This window comes from Solenopsis invicta, chromosome 8 (assembly GCF_016802725.1).
Source record: "Solenopsis invicta isolate M01_SB chromosome 8, UNIL_Sinv_3.0, whole genome shotgun sequence".
NCBI classification, from domain to species: Eukaryota; Metazoa; Arthropoda; class Insecta; order Hymenoptera; family Formicidae; genus Solenopsis; species Solenopsis invicta.
In genome coordinates, this window is record NC_052671.1 from 2,285,186 (window position 1) to 2,300,982 (window position 15,797).

The following is a 15,797-nucleotide window of genomic DNA, read 5'->3' on the forward strand; positions in this document are numbered from 1 at the left end:
CACAGTTGAGCCCATCGCTATACGCTTCTGCCGCTGCTTCTCCCCACTGTTGCAGTTGTCTCGGGTACTCGTATGTTCCGTGCCACCGGGCTCCCTTACCCTCCTCCGATACCTCTTCGTCTTCTGCACAGCTTCTCTACAGCCGCAGACCTCTCCATCTCCTCCCACTCCTTGTTCCTCATCATTCTTCTTCTTCTTCTTCTTTTGCGTCTTCTGTCCTTGTCGTGTATTCTACACCTCGCTCTCTCGCTATCCCGCTCAGTCTACTTGCTCTGGCCCCCGGACCAGCTTTTCCTTCTCCCGGTAACTGTTCAAATTTCGATCCCCGAGACACCGCGAGACCGGTGGGGATGTGGACCCTTCATATGTGCGTGCCAGTGTCTCTCACACGAGAATTGCAAGACACAATTGGATATATACACATTGGGCCTTATTGCATTTAAACTATTGATTAAGAAATTATTTTCTTTATAAATAAATGTTTCGTAGATTGCGAATCAATTTCTATTTATAAATAACTTATAAAAAAGTTTTTTTTTTTAAATAGTGATTGTGAAATCAAAATTTCTATTCTATTTCTTTCTTTTCTTTGTTTCTTGTATTGTAAGTTGCATTGCAATTGTAAATTTATCATTCTTTTTTTAATCAAAAAACACAGATTTTTTTATTATTATTTTTGTAAGATACATATTTTCAAGTCAGGTTTAAGTGCATATGATGTATGCAATTCTGTGTTTTTAAATATGAAAAAGGACTTGGAAAAAAGTGAACTATAGAGCGCGTTCCAGAAGATGCATTCAAAATGCTAACGGCCCATAATAACAAAATAATATATTTAATATTTATACACATAAGAGTTAATTGCTTACTCATGTGCAATAGAAATAAAAAAAGAATAGAAATATATATAAGCCACATCTTTCGATTTATCTTCTTCTAACATTAAGTTAACTTATCAGTCCGTCAACTACTTTGACGGCACACGCCGACGATAAGTCCTATCATATTGATAACAACGCGGCATGCTACGAAAGGTAAATCGGTAAACAGATTGGGATAGTAGCGGCGCACCAGTATAAGGACGATCGGAGATGAGAATCTCGGGCAACGTAGGGCCTTTGGGACTGCAGTAGTGGGGAATCACAGGGGTATGAGGCGCTGCGGGCCGGTAAAACGGGGGAAGGGGAGAAAACGGGGGTTTAGGACCCGAGATCGAGAGCGAGTGGGGATAGGCGCGTGCCCGCCCTGGCTATATAAGGCCCGAACTCTCATTGGCTAGGCATTTCGGGAGCCAGAATCGTACCGAGAGCATCGAGGGTGCGGTTTAATTTTTCTTCCCACGCTTTTCTTCTCGGTCGGTCGAGTAACCACACGCTTTCGTCTGTTTTTCTCACTTTCACGATCGCGCGTACTACGAGGTGTTAAGAATTCGCATCGACTTCACCACGACGAAGTTTCTCTTCGATAAGTCGAGCAGTGTACGCCGCACGAAGGTCGCCTGGCACGCGCTGCTACAATTCCTGCTCGCGGGTAGTGGGGGATTCGGACCCGTGATATGACCTTAGTGGGGCCCAAGGAGGAGAGCGTCTTGCCCATCATGCTGAGTGTGCAGCAGCAGCATCACCATCACGGCCTTCACGCCACTTCGAGCGCGCAGACCCATCGCGGCAACGTGATTGTATCCACCAACAGTATGCCAACGAACGGCAGTACTCTACAACACGGATGTAAGCGAACCAAAATTTACGGACAAGCAACTGGACCTTACGGCGCGGTACCGCATCAGCCTGCTTCGGTGGCTAGGCGAAACGCGCGTGAACGCAACAGGGTGAAGCAGGTAAACAACGGATTCGCCACTCTGAGACAACACATACCGCAGACAGTGGCGCAGGCACTGGGAAGTAGTACTGCTGGGACTCATGGAGGATCCAGAGCCGGCAGCAAGAAACTATCCAAAGTGGAGACCTTGAGAATGGCAGTGGAATACATCAGGAGTCTTCAACGTCTTCTCGAAGAGCACGATGGTAGTTCCGAGTCCACTTCTTTAACGTCCTCCAACTCGCCCGAAAACGGAGTAGGCTCTGACTCTAATCATTCGGCGGAACTAAGATTACGAGGTAGCATCAGCGGAGAGAGCCATCATCACAGTAGTCCACATGGATCTGACCTTCGGCATCAACACCTTAGGCAGAATCCGAGTCCGACGACTTTTGTCCCGACGACATGCTCGGAAGCGTCGAGTTCACCAACTCCAAGCTTTGTCTCCGAAACCTCGTCAGCTGGAAGTCAAGGTTATGGCACTTCTGGCACCCTTTACGCAACGCATTCCGACAGTTATGACAATTACGAGCCAATGAGTCCGGAAGATGAAGAGTTGCTAGATGTCATTTCCTGGTGGCAACAGAGTCAGTGAGGATGCCGATGTCGGATCCCTGCCTTCTGAAGGTTAGTGTCGTGATATATTTTTCTCTTGTAATTATAACTTGCGGGTCATTCACATTGCAAGGTCTTGTGACCTTAAAGAATTGTATCGCGTGTTCTACTTGTGATTGTTAGTCTTATGTCGTTTTACTAAAAAATTTTTTGTGATTCAGTTGTAAATCTCACTTGTGATGTGACATGAAACGTAATTTCACTGCAATTTTTAATCAGCACGTTTTCATTATCTTTATTTTTAAATGTCTGAATGAGCGTCTTTAAGTAAAATATTTTAGATAACATTATTACCAAAATTTTCAAGATAATTTGAGAATTAATAATTAATTTTTGTTATTGGACGTCACCGACACATTCGTATTTGATCGCGATTATTGAAAAAATAATTTTTCTGTATTTGCCACCCTCGCCAGTTGACAAACGTACAAGGAATATCTGGCTACGTTACCGGGAAGCTTAAAGAAATTTCCGAGTAAATTTGTGACCTTGCCCCCTCACAATGACGCGCACGAACCCTCGCTGAAACCATTCAAATCGCAGACTCCATTCAGAGGGGCACCGCGTATACATTCGAGGAGCGACGCTTTTGTACCGCGATTTCTTTCACGGTACGTTAATGCACATATGTGTGTGCGTGAGTGTCGGTCCCTCTTCTACCGTTTTTTCTCCAACTCCACCCCGCCTCTCGTCCTTCAGCGGCGTTTCCAAGTCGCTCGATCCGATCATCGAGGAACATCTTTTTTCGGTTGGATATGCACATTGTGAAGTAAGCTCGAAAACGTCACCGTTTAATAAAAATGACATAATAAAGGATTGTTTCAATTTTTTCACTGGAGATTATAACATTGATGAAATAGTATTTATTAAATGTAGCAAGATTAAAGTAAAAATATTTGAAAAACATAACCTAGAGTTCAACGTATGTCAAAGTACTCTTTATAAGGATTTTCTTCGAGAAAGATTTTTCGTGAACTCCTTTTCTAGTTCAAAGACCTCGACGAATCGCGAATAGAAGAAATTTGATTGCCTTTCGAAGCTCGCTTTTAGGTATAATCTTGACGGACGTAACTTTTTCAGATCTCTCGTCACATTTCTGTATGTGTGTGTGTGCGCGTGAGTATCTTCCCTTATCCTCGTCTCTCACTTTTCCCCTGTCGCCATCTTTCTTTATCCACCTCCCGTTCCACCTCTCTTTTTCACGAGGACGAATTCGTCTGCCGCGTTTAACCTGAATGCATCTTTCAAGATATTCCCGTCCCTCGTTTGTCGGTTTTTGAACCGGTACGTCCTCTCTCTCTTCTCCACTCCTTTCCACTTTTTCTCTCGCTTTTGCCCATGAAGAACGTGCAGGACTCCTTTGCAGTAAAACCGCCCTTACCTGAAATCATCCCCTGCTTCTTCCATCTCGTATACCTGCAGGACTTCTTTTTTATCATCCTCTGCCAACGAAAAACCCGCGATCTATTCGGAGGAATCGATATCACACTGAAAGCGCAAGCGTTGAATGTCTCCTTTTACTCGCATCATTCGCATAAAGTTTTGTACATAACGTCCAAAGTATATAACGTATATTTATATATTAATATTTTTACCAATTTCTTTGATAAAATAAAAATTATTGCCTCAACTATTAATAATGTTATGAAGACAGAAAGAGAGAAAGAAATACACTTATCTAATAAATTTTTCTTTGTTTTCTGTTGCAGCAATGACCAAATGCAAAGGTACGCGTGGAGTCAAAGACAAAAATAAAAGAAACAAAGGTAAACGAAGAAAGCGGCTGTTGCATTAACTATAATCTAGTCATATTACTTTGCATTTTGTCATCTAAACTATGTGTAATATGTTGTCCTTTTCTGTATAAATGCAAAAAATTCTTGGAAATTATCTCTAGAATTATACATTAATATCGAACGAAATTTGGAAGCGTACAATTACAAGTAGTAGTTCAAAAGTATATGACAAATGCATTGCAATTTCTAATTATGTTAACTTTCTATTTCGTAATTTATTATGATGAAAATATTTCCTCACACTTCATCACCCAAAAATTAAACATAAGATAGGGCGCGCCTATACAGTTATTTATTCAAAATAGCTCACATCTTGAAAAAAAGAAAACGTCCTGAAATCATTTTTTAACTATTTATTGTTCAATAAAAATTATTTCAAGCAAAAGTAGCATGGTTTCAAGGGAGACGTAAAATACGGAGAAATGTTAAAATATAACATGGAGTGCATTCAATTTATTTACGTTATCTTAATATTCTTACATGTAAAACATAAAAAATCAACTTGCATAAAAAATCACATAATTTTATTTAATGCTTGAATAAGATAAAATCTTCCATAAATTAATAAGATGTTTCCCTCAAAATCATGTAATTTTCAATCGAAACATTTCAACGAATAGTTCCCTAAAAATTTAAGATAATTGTTCTTAAAATGAGATCCATCGACAGGTATTTCGATTATTATTGTGTATATTGAAATAATTAATAATAATTTTATATATATTATATATTACATTTACGTTTATATATTATGTTGTATTATATATCGTATTACTTTATATTATTATTTTATAATATTATACATATATGTATATATATTAAAGTGATTAATTCGCGGTAATTCTATACAATCCATAGCGATTCTATAGAATTATTAGCTATGTCAGCCAATGTAAGCGTTAGTGCTGTCAGTATTCAGGTATCTGGACATTTCGGACGTTATCCGTGTATTCGATTACTTAATATGATTAATTACTTTTTATAAAACTGCATTACATACTTATTACTATTTTTACATTATAATTATAACTATGCTGTTACACTATTATGTAATAATTATTTACAATGTTGTTAGCATGAGCAAAGTAATCTCCGAGTATCTATCCATTACTCGATCAAAGAAATTACATGTCTATTCGGATACATTACATCACGACGCATTATTTTTGAACAGAACTTTAGTATCTGGATAACCAGTTTCTATTTTTTCCTCTTTATAGATTCATTTAATATGCCTAAATACACATAAACTGGTAATAATAAAAACTGTGTTGTACTATGTTATGACATTACTTTTAAGCTTATATATGTTCATATAGATGTTTGCGTAATAGGAATTGAATAGCATTAACTATAACAAAAAAACATTCAGGGAGTAATACTAAATATTTATATTTGTTAAAATATAATATTATTCTCTGATTGAGTGTGCCTTTTCATGAATTATCTTTCTTCCAGATATGAATATATATGTATGAGAGACGTAATCGAGATGTAATCTTGTTGTTTAATATTCATTTAATATTTCCTAATCATTTGGAATAAATCTGATATTCCGAAGTAATACGCGGGCTAATCCAAGTAACATTCAAAATGCCTGTGTACCTAACTATTGACAGCACTAATTATTTATACACAGCATCCTAAGTTATGTATGAAAATTATGTATGAAAGAAAAATGGATGAATCACACATAATCGAGCGGACTTATATTCTCGCCCGGAGCGAATCGATCGACGACGTTTCGCGATCGGCAGTGCCTTCTTGTAAATAAAAAAAAAGACATTGTAATAAGATTTAACGACGATTTGTTAAATATAACGAATGACGTTACGAATAATTCAGGATTGTTATTTATCAAACTACCCTATTCCAACTCCGTAATATTTGGTTTGATTCCTCTTACATAATATTTGAAAAATACTTTTAATTTACTTATGTATTATATATATATCTATTTTGTCTTTCTAATTATCTATTTATTTGATCTCTCAATTAAAGATTATTTATAACTATTAATTTTTAGAGACAAAATTTAAATAATCTTAATTTTAATGCTAAAAAGTCATAAGAAAGAAGAAAGAGAAAGGGATAAGTGACAAGCGATTAAAATCAATCGCGAACATACATCACAAACGTACTTTATAATTGCATTTCGCATTTTTGATGCATTCGTAAATTTCTAATTTTTTTTTAATCTTGTAAATACTTGATACTGTGACGTAAATAAAATGTCTATTCAAATTCATAACAAAATTGTGCGTCTATTATGAACTTAAATGCCCCGTATTCCACATTAAATTATGTACAATTATTTTATATCCAATTCTGCAGGTACAAAAAATTTTTCATCTTCTTCATTTTCATGGTTAAAAATTGAATAATAATATTTTTAAATAAATTCCAACTCTGCACCCGCAGAATCATAAAATCAAAATAAAAGGATCAGAATTAAGGATCAAAATAAAAAATTTTCTGCACCTGCAGAATTGGATGTAAAATAATTGTACACAATTTACAGAAAAATACATATACTTAAAATTATAATACATGTATAATTTTGTATTTGAACAACTGTTTCTACAAATTAAATAACAACAAGCGACTGTAAGAGAGGACTTAAAATAACACATTTTCCAAATTTTTTTTCATTATGTATTTTAATCTCTAACATCTAACAAAAAATCTTGAAATAATGAAAGTAATATTAAATTATTTATATATAAAAAGATTTTTAAATTGATATAAAGTTTTTAAATTTTTCGAGATGACCGATACTATGTGAAACGCATCACAATTTTATCTATCGTTAAAACGCAACAAAAACGTGTCGCATGTATTAATGTCAACTTATCTCAGTTCAAAATATTAATTGGTAATCATAGAAATTGAAAAATTAAAAGAGTCATTTCTGTCAAGAAGCAAATAATATCATAGCGCAGAGAAGAACTAGTCTAACGATTATATTCCTGTTAGTGTCTCTATGGTCCCAGATTTCAGAGTAAATAATACGCGGGAATAACAGTAATTTCCCTGTCGTACGCCCCTTTGGCTGCCTCACGATTTTCGAAACCGCAAAACGACTGAATTAGCATTAAAGATTTCGATGTGCCACAAATGACTTGCAAAAAATGCGACGTGTCAATCTAGCATGGCACTGCGAGCCATAAAAACGTCACATTAAAAAATATAATATTTTAAGTACTGAAGAAATATATCTGAATTTTAAATATAGATTATACATTATTAATTTTGTCTTACTTCAAATTTAATATATTTAAAGGCAAATTTTACGCAATTTTATCTGTGTCCTGCCTTATATTCTCTTATATCTTATCTACATATTTCGACAAACCAAGAACACGAAGAGGATAGATCAAGAGGTTTAAGAGGACACGCGGCGACGGATTGAACCGTAAGCCTGGCTTACCAGTGCAATAAGTTAAAAGGACGTGAACTGCCTTAATAACGAATTAACCAATGACGAATTTTAAATCCGTTTAACTGTGAGAACCCTTAACAAAAACAACCAATTGATCGTTGTTCTATAAAATCAATAAATAATCTTTTCAAATATATCTTGATATCATTTTCTAAGCATAAAAGTTTTGAAATATTATACTTAAAATCTCTCATCACAGAATTAACGTTTGTCATTTATATTAATTTCCATTTAACAAACTTTTCTGTACTTCTATTTTCTAATAAAAAAGCAAAAAATAATCTTATTGCTATTAACCAACTTATTAAAATTTTAATTTCGATATCCTACGTAACTTCGCGTGTAATTATTGCATAGAAATCCATACAATACCCGTCGCAATTTTTCGCTCCGGTTTTTCTACGCAGTAATTTATTCTGTCCCCGCAATGTGACCATTCGCTTATCCCTAAGAGCGTAGCCCGGTACAAAACTAATTCATAACAATCCATAATCCACATCCGGATGGATCGCGTAAAAAAAAAAAAGAAAAAAGAGATCGACCGTTAAGAGGTCAACTGGAAGAAGAGGCGACCGCGTGCGTGCGGCACATACGCACGCCGCGCTCTCCCACAAAGTCCGTTTCAGGGACACTTAAGTTAACACGAAACCCAGAGCGAGATTTCAGCCCGGCGCGGCGCAAGTCGAAAGGAACGAGTCTATAATATATTCTGTTGCCGTCGGAGCCGCCCTTCTCCTTGAAGTCCGGTCCTCCTCTCGATCGCGCGTCAGCGTTACTCGTACGCACGCACGCACGCACGCACGCACGCACGCACGCACGTATAGGCACACTCGCATATACGCACTCACGTATGTACGCGGCGCAGCGCACGCGTGCACTCACGCGGCTACTATATGGCCCCAACAGGATAATTAGAGGCAAGTTTCCTTTCCAACTCTTCCACAGGTCAGTCGGGATCCGGCGCGCTCCGACGCGCTGTACCACGTTCTGTTCCGTTAGAAAGAGAGAGTGTGAGAAAGGACGCCGGGGGCTGTGCCACGGAAAGCATTATACCACCCCGGCGTGGTATCGTTTTCTTCGATTTTGCTTCCGGACGCACACTCCACACGGCTCCGTACGTAATAAGAGATGCGCGAAGGGAGACGCCACGGGGTAATGGCCGAAAAGACGACAAAGAAACACCCCGCGCGAACTATTAAGCCTCTCACAAATTGCTACAAAAAAGATGCCCGAATATCTTACGACATTACGTAGAGAGTAAACGTAAAGAATAATCGAGACTCGGAAAGAGATTTTCTACCACGGACGTTATTGCGACCATCGTCGACGTGAACGTTTCGTCAAAATTTATGCTGCTTGTATAAAAATTGAATTTACCCAGCGTCATAATCTTTAGAATAAACGCCATTGAATTATAACGCATTCTACAATACAATATGAATATGCAGATAATACTATTTGCCAACACCTATGTATACTGCTAAATTTGTGATCTCGGGAGCCATTATAAATTCATATCAAATTATGCGAATACACGCATGGATGCATTAGTGTGGCATGATAATATAATAATATGCTGTGTCAGTAATAGAGACAGTTTATCCCGCGTGTTCGACTGCTGCCAAGTCATTCAGAGAGAAAGAGTATTCAGTTCTTTTATGCATAATTATGGCGGCATGACAGCCAGAAAGGCTTAAGTCACGAAAGTCATCGGCACCGTCGCGTTTCGTCGCCCGGGAATCATCGTTCTGGACCGGCTTTTCGGGAGCCGGGAGAAGCGAGACGTGACACACGAATGTGAATGACACACGGGCGGTCGTTCCATTTCACTTCGATTCCATTTAGTCATTCAAGCGCGGCTTCTCGGGTCCCGAGATGAGGATCCGGGGAGATGTCGTGTCGAGTGAAGGACGAGAAGGGAAAAAAAATGAAACGGGAGAACTCGTGCCCGCTCGCGTCTCACAGATTCGCCACGTTCGAGTCGTGGGTGGTCGTGGAGCTCGTAGAGCTCGTGGAGCTCGGCCGAATAGCGTCGTCCCGGGAAACGCGTTTTGGATGTTGCGTCTCTTCAGGGAAGAATTCACGTGCGACCGCAGAAGATGGGGGAGTGAGATACCGCCCGGGATGAAATCAACGATCGCGCGCCAATCGCTCTCGGCGAACCCGCCCAGCAGTCGTCTTGGCTGCCATTAAGACGTCTACGATCTTACACTGATGCGTTTATGTGCATCATCACGACGAATCCAACATCCGAGTGTAAAATCATTTTTTCGTAGCAATAATTTCCAACGTGTTCAATTAATCAGAGATTAATCAGAGATTAATTGAACACGTTAACGACAGAGAAAAAAAACGTTTTGTTTTATATATACTTCCTGTAGTTAGTTTTTTCTAGTTTGTCTTGCAATTTTCAAGAACATTAACGTGATAAAAAGAGTTATTATCTTGACTCGACACTTCAGGTACGTCCCTATCTATCTTTTCTACAGCGTGACACGTAAAATACGTAGAGTGTTAACGAGAAACGGGTGACTACTTGAAAACATATGAGAGCTCCTTCATATGAAAAATAAGTAAACGACAGTCCGTTCCTCCCGAGCATCCGGACCGATGTCGTTCGCGCCGGCTCATCGATTATTTCCCCGAAACACGATTGCGGCGCGCTCTCCACGAAATCTCACTTTTGTTTCGACGATAAGCAGAAAAGAGTTGTGAAAGATCCGAGATTTCAATCTCGGCGTCGCGGTAAGTTTACAGCTTCCAGGAGATCGCAACGGGAGATCCCTGGCTACCACTGCGAACAGGAAAATCAATCTTGTAATCCTTCGTTCGGTGTCATAACTCATCTCTGGAAAAATCTGCTCGCGACGAAGAAGGTGCGATCTTAGGTCATCTCAACTCTGGGTTCCCTTGGCTCTTCTTTTCTTTTTATGACTTTTAAAGCGCAATGGAAAGAATGCAATCTACGCTCATACACGCCTGCTTCGAGTTTATTATTAATCCAATTCGCATTTACACAAATTCACTGCATGTCCGATTGTAACAATGAATAAGTATCAATGTTTAGCAAGCGCTGATTCATTAAATAATTAATCGGGAAACATGCCAAATAGATAGACCGTGCTTTCCGAATATCATTCACAAACTAATTTTGTTTCTCTCACTGATTAAATATATTTGATATGCACAAATTCTATCAATTGTATATTGATAAATATGTAAATGATTTTTGCAAACAATGCTAATTAGAAATAAAATTCATTTTTTAAATTTCAGATTTGAGAAGAGAGATACGATTGCAAAGTGTTTCTACAATTTAATTGTGTTTCTGCATTGTACCTTTAGTTTTCACCACTACTATAATTTTATCGAGAATATTAATTTAATATTATCTATCTTAATAATTTGATAGATATCTTAATACCAAAAACGCAAGCATCTTAAAATTTCTCAAAGTTTGGATTTTAATCCGTTTTCCTTGTAAATCACTCGCAATAGATAATTGGTTTCTAATAAAGTGAAAATCACTGCTAAATCATTTCTTCCCGCTTCTTCAATTTCACGCGGTGAACGAACTGAGGTCGGGACGGAACTACAGTATGAATCGGCCAGGCGACTTTGTGAACGACTCGAGGCTCGGAGAGAGAACTTGACGCGGTACCTTCATCGACATCGGCAGAAAACTACCAGGACGGCCACAATATTACGGCATAACTCCTCAACGCGGTGTAAACTCCAGCGGAGCCATTGTCTGTCGCCCGAGGCGTCCGTTCAACCAAGAGCCAGCTTCATTGTCACGATCCCGTAACCCATGAATGGCCGGCTATCTCGTTTAACTTCAATTACCGTGCCTTCCCTTTCATTTCGCTGGTGGTAGTACCGGGGGAGACGGCCACGCATGAATGTCCTCCCTCTTCCCTTTTCCCTTTTTCTCCTCGCGCCGTCGCGCTGTGTAACCTACGCCTTTGTCGCGGAAAAACCATATCCCGGCCTCGTTAGCTTGTACATTAGCCGAAGAGAACATAATGCAATGTGTGCTTACCCAAGTAAATCCATCCGTCTGCGATTCTCACAGACGATTGCATGCGACAGTCTCGAGACGCTCTGGGATTTGTTTGGCAGAAAACAGAGATACAATGTTGTCCTCGGTCACAACATCGTTGCACAAGACCGCCCGTGGTTTTACAACCGGTATGCGAACCGATCTGTTTCTCTTATTACATATTTATCTTACTCGAAATTGTCCGAAACGAGAATGAGAGCGAGCAAGATACGTATCAGCGACAAACGTTGTGCGTACCGTTGTAATAAATAAAATTTCTTATACTAACGCCAAGTAGTTAATGGCAGCGCTTAGCAACACTCGTGAGAAAGTGTTCAATGGAAAACAATAGGTCCCTCCTCCGAAGCATTGAACATCCGGTACCAAATGAGTAGGAACCGCAGGGGTTCGATCTAAGGATCGGCAATTATCGGGGTGCTAATTACTTTCTAATCGCTCATCGAAAACGACGGATGGTTACGATGTGACTTTGCAAAAAAAAACGATTGTTTACGCTTTGTATTCTGTCCGCCTTATCATCGCTCAATGATCAGCCTCTTATATGAAGCAAACGCATCAACGATAGGAGCTGCGAGAAGTCCGTATCTTCGGACCACCTGGTGAACTTTAGGGGAAAAAAATCAAAAACCAGATAAATCGCTAACAAAGAAAAGTAAGTATCCCTTTCTGAATTTAATGAGATTTGAATGTGTGATAAAAATTAAAAATGAACGGTGCATCCTTTTCAATCACGTATTTAAAAATAGAAACAATTCTTTGAACACAAGTTCAGCTTTTTCGCAGTTAAAATAGATTTTAACTGCAAATGTCTATAATTGGTAAAATTTAATTGAAAGAAAAAGTTAAATTTTAATTTAAACAAATGTTAACTAAAATATTTGCTTTCCGTTCTCTTTCTCTCCTTTCCGAACATTTTTATTAGATTTGCCATGTTCGCTGTAGACACCACAGTTTTCTAGAACAGAATCAAGCAGTCTCTGTGAGAAAGCTCCAAAGCCGGAAATGAATACAAATATTTGCCGAACTAACTCTCGTTCACGATTGTATCTCGATCCAAGCTGACTGGAGGCCGATTGTGTTCGAATGACGTAACGCGTTCCTGTGGTTGGCGCTAGTGCAAACCTCTCGGGACAAGGCTGCATTCAGTAAACTTCGCACTATTAATTTAATCACGACAGCGCGATCGTTTCAAGGTAATCGCAATAAATTCACAGTCGAAAGAAATTTTGGTTGTTGCGTTCTTCAATCATCCACGTGCTCATCGCAACGGCCAAAGACCCATCATGCTCATCATTCTCAATCACGACTGCGAATTAGTCGCGACGCGATATCGTGGCATTAGGAACCCTTAGCCGAGGATAAGAGAAGGCAAAAGGAGGCAAACACAAGGGAGGCGTTGCAGTTGTTGGTCGCATTACGGGAGGCAATATGCCGAAGAAGAGTTAATAAGTAGCCGCCTAGAAGCCGGGACGGCCTAATGCCAGCCTAAATATACACGTTGCGACCGACGTTGGTAGGCACCACCGGGTGCAGGAACCTCGCAAAAAGTCCACGTGGATTAAAAAAAGCACGGAAGCCGGCTCCTCACGCGAATTAAGAAGATCTTTATATCCCGGCAACAACACGCGGCGATTCGCGGCGGGTTCTTTCTTTCTCCCTCTCTCTCTCTCTCTCTCTCTCTCTTTTCTCATTTTTATATCTTTCTCTCTCTTTCCTCTTTCCCAAACTAGCGCGATCATCCTTCGTTTATCGCGCACGGACACGTGTCGAAACCACGAGCGGATCATCCCGCATGTCGGCATCGTGCGGAAAGCGTAACGACTTGATTAAAGGATTCGGCGATGTTGCGGACACGCCGCCGCGCGCCGCGTCGACTATTTTCGTTAAGATACTAAAATTATTCATTAGCCGAACGTGCGAGATGCTCTCATTTGCGATCGGTGCTTGTTGTCTGATTAGCCGACACGGTTGCCCGCACGCTTGCTACTCATTATTGCTTATTTTTTTATCAGTCTTATCTTTCGAGGTCGCTCTGCATACCTTGGACGCATGTTAATACACAATTAGCATGCGTTATACATGTTCTACGAATATATATGTATATAGCAAAATCAAGAAAACCAAATGGAAGATTTGCGATTGGATTCTCCGTACGACTTGTCTCTGTACGAATTTACGGATCAATAGGTCGGAAATTGAAATTACCGTAAAGATATCGGTTCATTAATAAAACAAGCGTTGCTATCGCTCCCAAAGCGATATAAGGAAACTGTAATGGGGTCTTAAAAAAAAAAAGGAAAACTCAACGCGGCGCGCAGTTGAATGAGAAGACAAACAGTCAAGCTCGAGGACGTATCCGTTCTCGAATCGGATCCTTTCACGGTTGCGATTCGTGCCTCGGTAATCCGAGCGCGAGAGAAGAGCGGTGGCTCGTCTTCGGGGAAGATGAGATCGAAGGATGGATCCCCGGTGGCTACAAACGCGAGTATCGAGTTTTTCTAGGATCCTAGGAAAATATTATCGCAGTATCCCCGAGCCCCGCGATTTTTCTGAGCCGGCAGGAGGGGCGTTTTTATGACGAGAAAGCCTCGTCGATCTTCGCTGCGCACCGTTTCCATATCACCGTCGTCGGTGCAACCGCAGTAGGGTCGACGAATTCGCCTCGTTTGGCCACCATTCTTTCCCATTCAGTATTCGCGTTTTCTTCCGAGGACAATTCACGGTGTCCCGGGGTCTCACGCCTCGACATTGACCGCCGCCATACAGTCTGCCATTCTCTTTCTTCGACAGCGACTCTTTGTCACCTCCCTACGTCGCATAGAGAGGAAGGGAGCTAGTGGCATACCGAAGAAATTGTAATGCGGAACGGGCGCGAAGAGGCGAGATGAGAGATGGCTCGACCCGCGGAATTACCGACCGCTTGTGGTCCGAATTCAATAGAATGCGAGATCGGTATGCTATTTTCCTGGCCACTTTGCCGAAATCACGCCCTCCGCTCGACTGGCATAATGTCACTGTGATTTTACTGAGAGGCCTTGAATCATTCTCGAACAAACGGAGGGCTCCCGTAAGAAATTATTGGAGAAACTGAGATGAACGTCAGACAGAGAACATCGTCCGCACGCGCGCACATCGATATATGTATACTGAATCGGAGGGGGCACAAAACGAAACAAAAATCTTGAGACAGGTTTTGGAATTTCAATTAACTACGCCTTAAATAGATAAAAACAGTTTCTTTATAATTTTATGCAAATGTTATCAATAAATTTTTTAAGATGCAAATCTAAACGAGATCATCTTCAATAAAGCATATAATTTTATGTGCCATATAGAAAAAAATTGCTGATATACGAGCTAAAAATGACAACCTTATTAAAAAATGAGACTGAATAAGAATATGTAGTCGTCTGAATAATATATGAAACTAATACAAAATTTGTGTGGAAATAATTTTAATCTTGCAATTTCACCTAGTAAGCCTGAACCAAATAAGGTCCACCTAATTTATTATATTTCTTTATAAATTTTATTTGTGAAGATATTGAAATAAACTAAGTAAGAATAAATATTTCAATCACTCAAAAATAAAATTATATTTTACGTAGAACATTTGTAACTAAACAAAAAAAATTTAACTTTGACATTGAGCCTTATTAAATGCTTGTGTTTTTAATAAAGTCCGAATCAAACATTATGTTCTAAATCACTTTTAAAATGCTGATTAATCACAAAAACAAAAACCCGTAAAATCTACTCTACTATTAAACATGACAAGTATCTTTAATGCTTTTTTCTAAACTTGGAAAGTTGAATATTACAAATATGTTGTAATAAAATTAAGTATACTTAATAAACTTTGCAGTAAATTTTTATAAAAATGGCTTATTTATCCACTTCATTCTAAGTTTTTATGTCACTAAATAAACGTGTTGCTGCCGGTTTGAATTCTGTAGTCCCTTTTCATCTACTTCTTATGACACACCTTTTTAAGAATATATTTAGGCATAAGGCATAAAGCATGTTTTTAAATGATAAATTTAAGAGTGGGCCTTATTTATCG

At 39.2% G+C, this 15,797-nt stretch overlaps 1 protein-coding gene across 1 annotated transcript; it reads left to right on the forward strand.

The window, feature by feature from the left end:
• The first annotated feature begins 683 nt into the window (after nucleotides 1-683).
• On the forward strand, nucleotides 684-4,901 carry LOC105192836 (achaete-scute complex protein T3). The gene is made up of 2 exons (XM_011157090.3): nucleotides 684-2,445; nucleotides 4,143-4,901. Exon 1 carries the CDS (start codon nucleotides 1,556-1,558, stop codon nucleotides 2,411-2,413), a length of 858 nt encoding a protein of 285 aa, XP_011155392.1. The 5' UTR covers nucleotides 684-1,555; the 3' UTR covers nucleotides 2,414-2,445; nucleotides 4,143-4,901.
• The last annotated feature ends 10,896 nt before the right edge of the window (nucleotides 4,902-15,797 follow it).